The 13,741-nt window shown below is 38.0% G+C and overlaps 1 protein-coding gene across 2 annotated transcripts in view; it reads right to left on the bottom strand.

The window, feature by feature from the left end:
- The window catches only part of RNF169 (ring finger protein 169), a 106,099-nt gene that overhangs the window by 26,920 nt on the left and 65,438 nt on the right, over nucleotides 1-13,741 (bottom strand). For both annotated transcript variants that reach the window (XR_009602172.3, XM_060605633.3), the window contains exons 3-4: nucleotides 10,438-10,584; nucleotides 6,072-6,190 (exon numbers count right to left, since the gene is read on the bottom strand). Coding sequence is in view for 1 of the 2 variants with exons in the window: in XM_060605633.3 (XP_060461616.1) it covers nucleotides 6,072-6,190; nucleotides 10,438-10,584 (266 nt within the window). In the remaining variant the exon portion in view is untranslated. The remainder of the gene's footprint in view (nucleotides 1-6,071; nucleotides 6,191-10,437; nucleotides 10,585-13,741) is intronic.

The raw sequence follows: 13,741 nt of genomic DNA, 5'->3' as shown, positions 1-13,741 counted from the left end.
AAGACAGTTTCTTTAGCAAACGGTGCTGGGAGAACCGGACAGCAACATGCAGAAGAATGAAACTAGACCACTTTCTTACACCATACACAAAAATACACTCAAAATGAATGAAAGACCTAAATGTGAGACAGGAAACCATTAAAACCCTAGAGGAGAAAGCTGGAAAAACCTCTTTGACCTCAGCTGCAGCAATTTCTTGCTCGACACATCTCCAAAGGTAAGGGAATTAAAAGCAAAAATGAATTATTGGGACCTCATCAAGATTAAAAGCTTCTGCACTGCAAAGGAATCAACAAAACTAAAAGGCAACTGACAGAATGGGAAGATATTTGCAAATGACATATCAGATAAAGGGTTAGTATCCAAAATCTATAAAGAGTTTACCAAACTCAACACCTGAAAAACAAATAATCCAGTGAAGAAATGGGCAGAAGACATGAATAGACACTTTTCCAAAGAAGACATCCATATGGCCAACAGACACATGAAAAGATGTTCAACATCACTCCTCATCAGGGAAATACAAATCAAAACCACACTGAGATACCACCTCACACTGGTCAGAGTGGCTAAAATGAACAACTCAGGAAACTACAGATGCTGGTGAGCATATGGAGAAATGGGAACCCTCTCACACTGTTGGTGGGAATGCAAACTGGTGCAGCCGCTCTGGAAAACACTGTGGAGGTTCCTCAAAAAAATTAAAAGTAGAACTACTCTATGACCCATCAATAGCACTAGGAGGAATTTACCCAAGGGATACCGGAGTGCTGATGCAGAGGGGCACAGGTACCCTAATGTTTATAGCAGCACTTTCAACAATAGCCAAACTATGGAAAGTGCCTAAATGTCCATCAACTGATGAATGGATAAAGAAGATATAGTTTATATATACAATGGGAATACTACTTGGCAATGGGAAAGTATGAAATCATGCTATTTGCATCAACGTGGATGGAACTGGAAGGTATTATGCTGAGTGAAATAAGTCAGAGAAGGACTGATATATGTTTTCACTCATATGTGGATCTTGAGAAACTTAACAGAAGACCATGGGGGAAGGGAAGGGGAAAAAATAGTTACAGAGAGGGAGGAAGGCAAACCATAAGAGACTCTTAAATACAGAGAACAAACTGAGGGTGGATGGAGGGGGTGGAGAAGAGGGGAAAATGGGTGATGGGCATTGAGGAGGGCACTTGCTGGGATGAGCACTGGGTGTTGTATGTAAGCGATGAGCCATGGGAATCTACCCCAAAAACCAAGAGCATACTTTACACACTGTATGTTAGCCAATTTGACAATAAATTATATTAAAAAAAAACTAATAAAAATAATTGAAAAAATAAAAACAAACCCCCTCCCCCTCAAAAAAGATCCTTTTCAGATCTAAGAGTCTACATTCTAAAAGAATATAACAAAATAGCAGCAATAACAGTCACTGAATTATCATATGGCAGAAATCTTGCTGGGTACTATTTACTTAAGATACAATTTTATATGGAATGGCAGTACTGGCATTACTGCATCACTTTCTTTCTTCTTCTTTTTTTTTTTTTTTTTTTTTTTTTTCATTTTTTAAACTGGAAAGAGGATAGATGGTTAAATTATATCCTTTTTACGGTTAGGCCCTAGTTCCAAGAAGAATCCAAAGTGACTTACTGCAAAAATACATAAAAACTGAGCCTTAACAGAGGATATAGATCACATTAAGTAATAAATATGGAAAAAGTATACCAAAAAAAATTTTTTTATTATAGGCTATGTTGAAAGTCATGACGATTGAATTGAAAACTCTGTCCTAATCCTAAACTTCCAGATAGCAAAAGCAAAGAGGAAAATGCAAGTGGACATGTAGCCTTTTGAAAAGATACCACCTCAACAGAGAAAGTTTTCCAGGCTGAGCTTTTAGAAGAATTTGCAATCAGGTTTGGTTTGATTCTAGTGGTGAAGAAGGGAATGAAGAGTGTAGGGAAATAAATTTAAACCAATTTTTCAGATATTTAAAATAAAAGTTTAACTTTACAATTATATATCTTATGGTTTAAGTTAATTAAAAAAAAAATTTTAATGTTTATTTTTCAGAGAGACAGAGTATGAGTGGGGGAGGGGCAAAGAGAGGAAGACACAGAATCTGAAGCAGGCTCCAGGATCTGAGCTGTCAGCACAGAGCCCAACACAGGGCTTGAACTCACGAACCACAAGATCATGACCTGAGCTGAATTTAGACGCTTAACTGACTGAACCACCCAGGCACCCCTCAAGTTAATTTTTCTCAATTAACATATATTTTGTGATTAACTTAGAAATGATCTTGGATTAACTATTACTCTGCCTACTTGAAAGACGTTTCATTTTCTTTTTTTTTTTTTTAACGTTCATTTATTTTTGAGACAGAGAGAGAGACAGAGCATGAATGGGGGAGGGGCAGAGAGAGAGGGAGACACAGAATCGGAAGCAGGCTCGAGGCTCTGGGATGGCCCAGAGCCCGACGCGGGGCTCCAACTCACGAACCGCAAGATCATGACCTGAGCTAAAGTCGGACACTTAACCGACTGAGCCACCTAGGCGCCCCAAGAAGTTTCATTTTCAATAAGGCTCTAGGATTTTATGAATAATACTCCAAAGCCCTCTTTGCTTTGAATTTTTCGAATAAATGGAGACAGAGCTGTTGGCAAGACTCATAGCCAGAATCAACCAATGGATTCCGTCCAAAATAGCTATCCTATCAGGCTTACTCACTCTTACCTCCATGCCTTTGGGCTTAAGACAGAAAACTTTACAAAGTAGGTAAGTAAAACAAATACAGATTGATTTCCTTTAAATACAGTTGTAAAAACTTTCAAAGCTTTGGGGCACCTGGGTGTCTCAGTTGGTTAAGTGTCTGACTTCAGCTTACTTAGGTCACGATCTCATGGTTCATGGGTTTGAGCCCCGTGTTGGGTTCCACACAGAATTCCTGCTTGGGATTCTCTCTCTCTCCCTTTCTGCCCTTCCCAGAGACTTGTGCTTTCTCTCTCTTAAAATAAATAAACTTAAAAAAAAAAACAAAAAAACAAAAAACTCTGAAAGCTTTTACATATGACCTCTCTTTAAGAAAAGAACTTACAGAGAAGACCTATTCTCTTGTTTGTTGCTTAACACATGGAAAAAAAAATGCATGTGAAATATCCAGAAACGATTAACGATGCTAATACGTTTTTTAATGTGGTAAAATATATATAACATGAAAGTTACCATTTTAACCATTTTAAGTTTACAGTCACATTGTTGTGCAACATCACCATGCTAATTATTTTTTAATATATCCGTATGCTACATCTCATTGTGTTAGAGTAAGCAGTTAGTTAGGCTTTAACAGGATGCCTGGAGGCCAACAAAGGAGGTGGGGCTAGCTAGCCTAGCAGGGAAGTTAGAGACCTTTGCTGGCAGCACACCAAAAACAAACCCACAGAAGCCAGATCAAATCAAACAGGCCCAAGATGAAGAAGGCCAGATAGAGATGCAGACCAAGTAAGGGAGAAAAGGTATGAAATCCTGCTCCCAAGAAATCCCCTCCCCAAGTAATAAATATTCCACCCCCTAGTTAACAACTGTCAATAAAAGAAACCCAAACCCCAGGGTGAATAGCTCTCCCTTGAGCTTGCCTCCTCTCACATCTTGGAGAGCATACTCTCACTTTAATAAACTTTTCTACTTGCACTGCTCAGCTGTTGTCTGGTATATCCTCGAATTCTTTCTTGCAACAAGACCAAGAGCCTTCGGAGACATCTTTGAGATGAGGGTTCCGGGTCTCCCCAGTTCACGTGCAACAATTTCAGCACTAACATGTCCAAATTGTTTTTCTAAGTATCTTTTGGAACTGAAATTTAAATATTTTCTTATCTAAGGAAAAAAGTATGTTGACTAAATAAGACAGGCAATTCACAATATTATGGTAATAGATTTTCCAACCTAAGTTTTCCAGGACATCAGCAAACTATGTCCTAAGAAGATAAGCCTACCAACCAAATCCAATGAATTATTTTAATAACTGTACTTCATTAATAACTGAACTCAGCCCACAACCTTGGACATTTGGAAAAAATGAATGCTGAAACCCAGAAATGTGTAAGACAAATCATAAGCATTCCTTAACAGTAAGATGTTAAGTGAATGTTTTCCTATAAATTAGTCCCATTGTGGCTCAATGATATACAGTAAGGGCAAGGATGGGCCGAGGAGCAGGAAAATAAGATATGTTACAGATATTCCAGAGCCACATATAACTGAAAGCATACCTCTGCATAAGGGCTTTTTACATTTTACCCTTCAGAGAAGAATTTTCTAAGTTCCTTGCTAGGCATTTCTAAGTAATGACATATTAACCTGCTACCCTCTTTAAAAGAATGAATTACAAGAGTAAAGACTAGAATTGGTGATAAATAATTCAATGGCACAATTGATCAATATCCACTCCAACTAATTGGGGCAATTTGACCTTAGCATATTTGGATTTCAAGACAAATTTCTCTTTTTTCCAAGTCATTTCAAATTTATGAGATATTAATTAACTTATCACAGACTGCCTAAAAGCAACATTTATTTGTTTCAGTAAGTATTTACTGTGACTTGACTAAAATGAATGACATGATCTGTTTCTCTTCTCAGTAGACCTCTAATAATCATAAAAACATGCCTTCTATAAATGGGGGCAATCCATATATATACAATCAGCAACTGAAAAATCCTTAGTCAAGCAGTCTTGAATTTTTTAACTTTAGGGGGCATCTATAGTTCAAGCTCATATGCACAATGCAAGCATTTCATCTTTACCATAAATGGAAAGTAAACTGGCTTATATCTCACTTATTGGGTTCTGATTACATCAATCAAACCTAAGTGGTTACAATACAGTGGCCATTAAATGTCAAATGAATGAATAAATACTCTAGGAAAGAGCCTTCCTGGAAGGAGTTGCCATTACCTGCAGAAGGGGAGGCCTTTAAGGGAAGGGGAAGGGGGAGGGGGGAGGTTTAATTAAGTCTATTCTCAGAAAGAACAAGAAAATCAGACTGCTCCAAAAGAACACACACAAAAAGGATTTAGATATAAACATTACATCAGGAATCATAATAGTACATGCATTATACATCTTAAACTTGGTAGTTTTGGGGGTCATATTTATTAGTGATTAGCAATAAAAAAACTTAAAACGGAACCAAGTATATGTCCATAGGGGCAGCAAAAAAGAGAGATCTACTTCACAGTGCTGCTGGGAAGAAAGAGAGGAACCCTAGATATAAGGGTGAACAATGCTGGTTTTAACCAAAAACAGATAACAAAATGGCATAAAGATTGTGTCTTTTCGTCTTTATATTAAAACAGAGTGCATGGTATATAGTAGCTACTCACAAAATGTCTGTTGAATGAATGATTCCTTCTTACTTCCTTCCCCCATTTCTTCTTCCTTTCTTCCTATTTATCACTCCTTCCCCCTTCCTTTCTTCTCTCATTCTCTTTTCTTCCATCATTCCTCCTTCCTTCCTTTTCCTTCCATCTAGCGCTTCATTATTCCCTCCATCATCCAACATCCATCCAATTTCTCCCTCCTTTCATCTCCACAGCCTGCAAAGTCTAAAGGATCAAGAGATTTCTTGACAAGGTCTTAAAAACTTTGCAGTTTGTCTTCTTGAAACTTATTCAAGATATATTTTAGTTCTAGGCAGTGAAAATAAAATCAACTGTGGCCTCACTTCCTACTAAGAGAAAAAACTCCAGAGAGAGAATCGACGGATGTTGTTAGCAGAAGCTGACATTGTTGTTCCTTCCCAAGATAGAAAGATCACACTTTGTAGCACAGAAAGTAGCATAATACTACTCTGAGGATACCAGAAACAAGTAAAAATTACTTTTAGATCAGCCCCTTGTTCCTAATCCATATTTGAAAACCCAATTCCCACATCTTTCCCCCATTCCCACCTCTCCCTCCCAAAAGTAGCTACAACAAATACTTTTGCTCCCCCTACTCCATCCCTTTAGTCTCATACTCCAGAATGGAAGAACCTTGACTGACTTTAGTATCAGTCTCTTACCCTGCCAGGAAAGCTAAGGAGTAGGAGTTGTTCTTGGAAACAAATGCCGAGCGATGTGTCTGTGTCATCTTGCCTCGGGAAGGTTCTTCGTTCTCTGAATCTGAGAGGCGTGCAGGACACTGGCAGGAGACAAGGGAGACAACATTGTCTATTTGTGTTCCCATGGAATCTCCCATAGCTATTGTTCCACGTCTATTATATGTCATTTCTCTCTAAGCACCAATGTTTCTAACCGCTTCTTGGAGATCCCAATCTGGATATTCCAAATAGTTCAAACTTAATATATCCAAAATTAAATTCAGTATTTTCCTCTCTAAGCCCCACTACCAACCCATCTAGAAGCCTCAATGTCATTATGACTCTTTCCTTTCCCTTTCTTCAAAGTCACAGAAACACTGCATAGAGGTTTTGAGTACCCCCAACGCTTCTAAATATTTTATTTCATTTATGCTTTATATCGGTCCTATTAAGAAGGGATTACCTTTCTTCTACAGATGGCAAACTGAGGCCCAGAATAATTAATTTGCATAGGACTGTAGAGTTAATAAGTAGCTAACGCTATTACTTAAATCCAGAGTGTCTGTCTCCAAGTGCCTTCATGCTAGTTCCACTCTACCCCATTCTACTCCTAAAATGCCTTTCAGACAGAACTCCTTCCACGTATACTCATTGTCATTGCCTTTCCTTAGATTCTCATCCTCTTTTTCCTGGACTGTTGCAATTATCTACTTACTGGTCTTGTTCTCTCCAGCCTTTTTTCCCTCTAATCCTACCATACTATTAAGCACACAAATATAATCCTGTTACTCCCCTGCTTAACTGTTGGTTAAAGGATAAAGTGGAAACACCTCAGTATGATACAATAATCTTCAAAAACTAGACCCAACCTTCTTTCATAATTTTTCTCCCACCAGGTCTCATAAAGGGAACTCCTTGAGCTCTAGTACAACCAAACTACTTTCTACTCTCCATGTACCATCAAAGACTTTCAAAGGCTCTGTTCTGAACATGCTACTCCCTTTGCCTAAAACTCCTATTCCACATTCTCTGCCTAAAAGAAATACTCATTGGCCCTTCAGAGGCATCTGAAATGTCACTTTCTCTGCAAGGGGTTCTAAATACCCCTAGAATCAGATTTTTCCATCTTGTTGATACTCATTCAGTTACCTTCATTTTATTTTAGAGTCTTATTTTGAGTCTTTCAATTTACGTTTGAAGTTTCTTTACACGTACTTAGAAAAGAGGTCTGGAAGGTTATTTACCAAAATGTTTCTAAGAGTTACCTCTAAATTGTTAGATGACAAGCAGTTTTTCACTTTTTGCTTTATAATCTTTGATAAGACTAAATTGCTATACCAGATTGTTTTCCAACAATTCACATTATTATTGGTATTAACCATACCATAACAAATCATAGATTGTCATGTCCATTTTATTTCCACTCCACATTGATAACAACAGATGGTAATGTCTTCTAGAATAAGCACTTTCTTCCCTCCATTGAATTGAATTTGATAAACATGTACCCAACACCTATGATGTACAAGACAGTGTAGGAGATTTTAAAATAGCTAACTCAATTTTAAAGATTGAGTTAGATTTTAAAATAGATTTTAAAATAGCTTACTCAACAAACTTATAAATCTAGTAGAGAAACACAAATACACAACCATAATCTAAGGGAGAATGAAATAAATCCTGTAAAAGTTACAAAGTTGGGAGGGGAGAGAGTAGATGATAGGAGTAGAGAAACAAGTGAGGAATCCCTAATAGGTTCCAGGAAGGTGACAGCTTTGGAACTGGGCTTGGACAGATGAATAGCTTTCAAACAGGTAAGCAGGGTGGCATTTCAATTAGATGAAAATGCAAGAGAAAAACTGTTAAGAAAGAAAAGCATAAAGCTATATATTTGGGGGGAAAGTAAACAGGTCTGTTCTCTAGAATTTGGGGGTATGAGCAAGGATGGAAGATAAGTTAGAATTACACTAAGGACTTGAATGTTAGAGTAAAGAATTCTCATTTACTTTCATAGGAAATGAGGTGTCACCAAGTCTTTGGGGGCAGGAAAGCAAAATGATCTGTTCAGCTCTAATCATAATGTTCTCTCTATAAAAAACAATCCTTCAGCTGGCTTTCCACTGAGACCACTTGAGCTTCTCTTAGGTCCCCATTTGAACGTAGTTTTGGCTAAACTAAATTAAATTATTTTTTTAACACCAAAAAGTCTTAAGACATATTTAAAGCAAAATCAGAGCCATGTAAAAGTCCTCAAAACAGACAAAAGCAAACAGAAAAAGAGGTAAAATAGCAAAAATCTAAAACTTTAAGCGTTCATAAGTGAGATTTTATTCAATGTGTTTTTGTATATAAAATGTTTTGAAACTGGGGCGCCTGGGTGGCTCAGTCGGTTAAGTGTCCGACTTCAGGTTGGGTCATGATCTCACGGTTTGTGAGTTTGAGCCCCATGTCAACCTCTGTGCTGACAGCTCAGAGCCTGGAGCCTGCTTTGGATTCTGTGTCTCCTTCTCTCTGCCCCTCCCCCACTTATGCTCTGTCTCTATCAAAAATAAATAAATGTAGAAAAAAAAATTTTTTTATGTTTTGAAACTGACTACTACCAATAAAAACAAATCTGAGGATTTATACTTCTTGATTCCTTTTAAGATTACAATCAAGTTACAATTCCTTTTAAACTAACAAAATGCAGTTGATTTCTATTTCAAAGTTGGTAGTGGCAAAAGAAAAAGCAATTAGAGCAATTTCCTGGCCTTGACATGAATTAAGATGAGAGATCTTTTCCTGGATGAAACTTGAATCCGGCAAGGCCAAAAACAGCAGGTTCTTTCTATCAAAGGACCACAGTGAAGGGTAAGCTCTCTTTGTCAAGACTGGTTTGTCCTAAAGAGAAAGGTCCTTCTGGACCATTTTGCCTGAAGGCTCTAAAGGACAGTCCTGTTGGGGTAAAGAGGCAAAGGTTGCTGTCTAGAGATCACAGACCACAGTTGGGGCTACTAGTCAGAAAACATACTGTAGGTGCAAGACATGTTTTATTCTCGCCATCCTAGTTAAACTGCATGCTATCCAGTAGCAGTCTTTTTCCTTTTGTAGTTCCCAATGAACAGAGCATTAAGAGTACACAAGCATTTCTTATTTGTTAAATTGAATCTTATGGAAGAGTGAAACCCTCTAAAATGCAAGTGATTGGTTTTGATAAGAATTAAATAACAATTATTATTATAAATGGGATAAAAAATGCACATGCATGTTGATAGCAGCAATTACTATTGATCCAAGAAAGCTTAAGTAACTTCATTTCCTGAAGGTCAGGAAAAATACCTTTGCAAAGACTAAAGCCAAAACACAGTGAAATTAAGTAACCTGGCCAAAGTCGTACAGTCCATTACAATGCTGGGATCTGTTTAAGGAGCAGACTTCTGAAGGTGCAGAAAAAATTTTTTTCCTTCCATTCTATGTTCTCTGTATTAAATACAGTAAAGCTTTTATTAATTCCAGCTCATTGGGAAGCTAACCTGAAATACTAACAAGGCTAAATCACAAACTATTCTAAAAGATTATGACACTAAAGATATTGTAAGTACACACAGCAAGCAACAGAAAAAGGTCTGATCCAGTAAGACTTAACTAAAGAAAAAAAACCCAATTGCAATTATCCATTTGAGCATCCAGTAGGCCTTCCAAAAGTGCTTTCATACATACATTAAATATACCATTTACAACCTTTTTGAGTAATTTGCTTGGTAAAAAAGTGATGAAAACAATTCAGGCAAGATTTGCAAGATTAGAAGTCTAGAGTTAGTTTAAACTAAGGGTTAGCGTTAGTTTAAACTAAGTAACTTAGGGTTAGCTTAAACTAAGTAATCTGATATTGAAGTCCTACCTTATATCTAGCACTGTGTTGCTTAAGGCATTAAAAAGAATAAAAGGAAATCAAATACAAGCTTTAAGGAAACCTAGTTGAGAATATAAGATGTACAAAACTCAAAGGTCAAATCACAACACAGAAGTCAAAACGACAACACACATGTAAGTAGTATTGAATAGAACAGTATTGAATAGTAGTGAATAGTATAGAATACTCCACAAGTAGTATCCTGTACTAGGTTTTTCCCCTCACTCACCTTTTTTCCCCACTGTTCCTTAATCTTTTCACCCAAGTCTCAATTGTCTCATTCAGAATTATTTTCTCCAGCTGTCATCGAGACACTAAGTTTTTCACTACTCTTAAACTGCATACTCAGCGACTCTTCTGGTCTCATAGCTCACAAACATAGGTTTGCAGATCCACATCACCTGGGATAATTACTGATTTGGGGCCAGATGTCCATCAAAACGGTGATCTACTTACATGTTCCAGATTTGATTTCAGTACTAATGGCTCATCTCTCTTTTTCTGTTCATCCATTTTTCTTTTCCCTGTTTCTGTATCCTCTGATAACAGCTTGTGGATTTGATCTTCAGAGGTTTTCTCCTCTTGCAACTTTTCTTCTCTCAGCTAAAAATACAAATCACACCGAGAAGGAGAGTTTTAGGCAAACATAGACTTCAAAACATTTTTTACTCAGTAGTCTATTAGAACAAACATCACATGGAAGTTTGAGACTATTTTTCTTATTAGATATAGAGCCCTCTTAATTTTTAAGTAAGTCTGCTTTCACTTGACTTTTGCCAAACATACACTGCATGACTTAAGATTTAACTGCTCCGCATTCTTAAGCAATATGAAATGATAAAAGCTAAAATAATATGCATAATCAAAAAATAAGATTTACTCACTTAGCCAAAAAAGGCTGAACCTAAAAACTTTCCTCGTTCCCAGAAACCAGATAAAACTACATTAGTGAGGAGAACAGCCAAGATGTAGGCCACAGAGGGCAAGGGGTCATTGGTCCTAGAGGCAATAGAAAAAATTATCACAGTTTCAATGTCCTGCAATTTATGCCATTATCTTGTGGTCCAGAGGACAGGTCAAAATACATTGTTTACAAATAAATTTAAGGCAGAAGCCAATGCTCCTCATTTGGAGGTGGCAGGACATTATGAACATAAGATGAGCATTGGAATAAAAACTCAGGTTCCAGTGGGTCTGTACTTATTACCAGCTGTACCATCTTGGGCAAACGAAGCATCATATGCTCACCTACAAAATAGGGATAATGCTACTTACTTTGTAGATACTGTAGTAAGAAATGAATAATAATATAAAGGATTTAATGTAGTGTCTTGCTGTGTACTTACAGTACATTAAGAGTTTCCTTTTATTTTCCTTTCACTGCCCTAGGGTTTTCATAAAACTTAAATGACATAAGGTATATCAAGGCATTTACAGGCTACTAATTTTCAACCATACTTGCAAAAAAAATAAAGCTAAAGAACAAATATTTTGCATTGGTTGTCGCCTCAGGGTTAAAAAGCAAAACCAACAATAAAAACAATTAAGATTTAGTCTTGGTCCCTGAAATGCAGCCAGATCAACACTAAACCAATCTTGTACAACTAGAAAACTGATTTGAGGATTAACACAACAATCTGCACAACCTGAACTACAGAACTTGGCAGGTGTGCAGCACAGAGAGGTGAACTGGGGGAGAGAGAAGCCGTGGAGGGGAGGAAACTATTTTTGCTTCTGGAGAGAGGATGGAGAAGGCAGGAAGAGTACGGGAAAGCATCCTTCCCCCAATCCCTGAAAGCAGCTGGAGAGAAAAGAAAGAGTATGCAAGGGACTGAACAAAAAAGGGAGAAAGGAGAAAGAAAAGGGTTTAAATTCCATTAACACTTTATAAACAGGGGGAGTGCAGAGTCTCAAACTCCATAGCTAGATACCTGGTAGTGCTCTGGTGGGAAGGGCGAATCCCCAGGAGCAGAGAGCGAGGTCCAAGGGGTCCTCAGGCCACACGGGGAGAGCCAGTTCCCCGGCCGGGGGGACATTTCATAGAGGCTGTGCGACAACCCCACAGGCAAAGGTCCCAGAGGACCCTGGAGAAGAACCACATTCAATTGTGCTGGAACAAGGGCACTAAGGGGGAAGGCTGGTGCCAGATGTGTTGTGATTTACCATAATCCCTGAAACGCTGCTGCTACACAATCACATGAACTTTTTCTGCTGTGGGCTGGCACCCAGTTGCAGTCTCTGGGCATCGGCAGCAGCACAGTCCTGCGAATGTTCCTGGCGGGCGGGCACCCTATCATTGATTGGTGAGACCCTCCCCCAGAGGGTCAGAACAGGTCAAAGCTGCAGTCCCTCAGTAGTAAGGGGCTGGGAAACATAGCTACATCTGAGACAAAACTCAGGAGGGAAGTGCCTCCTGGCAGCCTGACAGCTTGGTCACAGTATAAAAGCAGAGAGTGGACGGAAGCCGGAGGCAAAGGAGGGGTGCTTGACTGCCGGTCAGGGAGAGCACAGAGTTCTGATACTAAAGACTGGGTAGCTGGGTGACACCATTTTCACCCCCCCTCACATGCGCATACACACCTACTTGCACCACAACAACCCACCCTAGTAAGCTAAGCAGCGCCATCTAGTGGAGAATGGAGCTGTTACACTAAGCCCAGTCCAACTGGGCCAACCTCGCTCTTCAGGAACTCCTCAAGTCTCTCTGCCTGCTTAGTTAACGGACTATAAAGTGCTTCATAGTTTGACTGCTAGGGGAAACCGTTGTAATTTCAATCATATTTCAGTCTGTTTGCTAGTCCATCTATTCACTTTTTTCTTTTTTTTTCTTATTCCTGAATACAGAAAGAGAAAAAAATTATTTTTACTTTCCTCGCTTCTTAAAAATATTTTTAATTTTTTTCTACTATATTTTTTACTTTTTTTGTAAATTTTTCAAATTCTAATTTGCTTCCATCATTTCATTTTATTCTATTCCATTGTATTCATTTTTTCAACTTTTCAAACGTTTTCCTTTTTTTCTTTCTTTTCTTTTCTTTTCTTTCCTTTTTTTCTCTAATCTATCAAGGTCCTTTCAACAAAAAGACCAAAACACACCTAGGATCTAACTTCCATTATTTGATTTATTTTTTTTGGTGTTGTTTTTAATTCTTTAATTGTAATTTTTGTACCTTATTAATTCCTTTTCTTCTTTCAAAACGATGAAATGAAGGAATTCACCACAAAAGAAAGAACAGGAAGAAAGGACAGCCAGGGACTTAATCAACACAGATACAAGATGTCTGAACCAGAATTTAGAATCATAATATGAATACTAGCTGAGGTTGAAAATAGATTAGAATCCCTTTCTGCAGAGATAAAAGAAGTAAAAGCTAGTCAGGATGAAATAAAAATGCTGTAACTGAACTGCAATCTTGAATACATGCCATGGCAGCAAGGATGGATGAAGCAGAGCAGCGAATCAGCGATATACAGGACAAACTTATGGAGAACAATGAAGCAGAAGACAAAGAAACTAAGGCAAAAGAGCATGATTTAAGAATTAGAGAACTCAGTGACTCATTATAAAGGAACAACATCAGAATCATAGGGGTCCCAGAAGATGAAGAGAGAAAAAGCGGTAGATTCGTGTGAGCAAATCATAGAAAACTTTCCTAACCTGGGGAAAGACACAGACATCAAAATCCAGGAAGCACAGAGGACTCCCATTAGATTCCACAAAAACTGACCAACAAGGCATATCATAGTCAAATTCACAAAA

The sequence above is a fragment of the Panthera onca genome, chromosome D1 (assembly GCF_046562875.1).
Source record: "Panthera onca isolate mPanOnc1 chromosome D1, mPanOnc1 haplotype 2, whole genome shotgun sequence".
In the NCBI taxonomy this organism is placed as follows: Eukaryota; Metazoa; Chordata; class Mammalia; order Carnivora; family Felidae; genus Panthera; species Panthera onca.
This window is presented reverse-complemented; position numbering and strand designations above follow the sequence as displayed.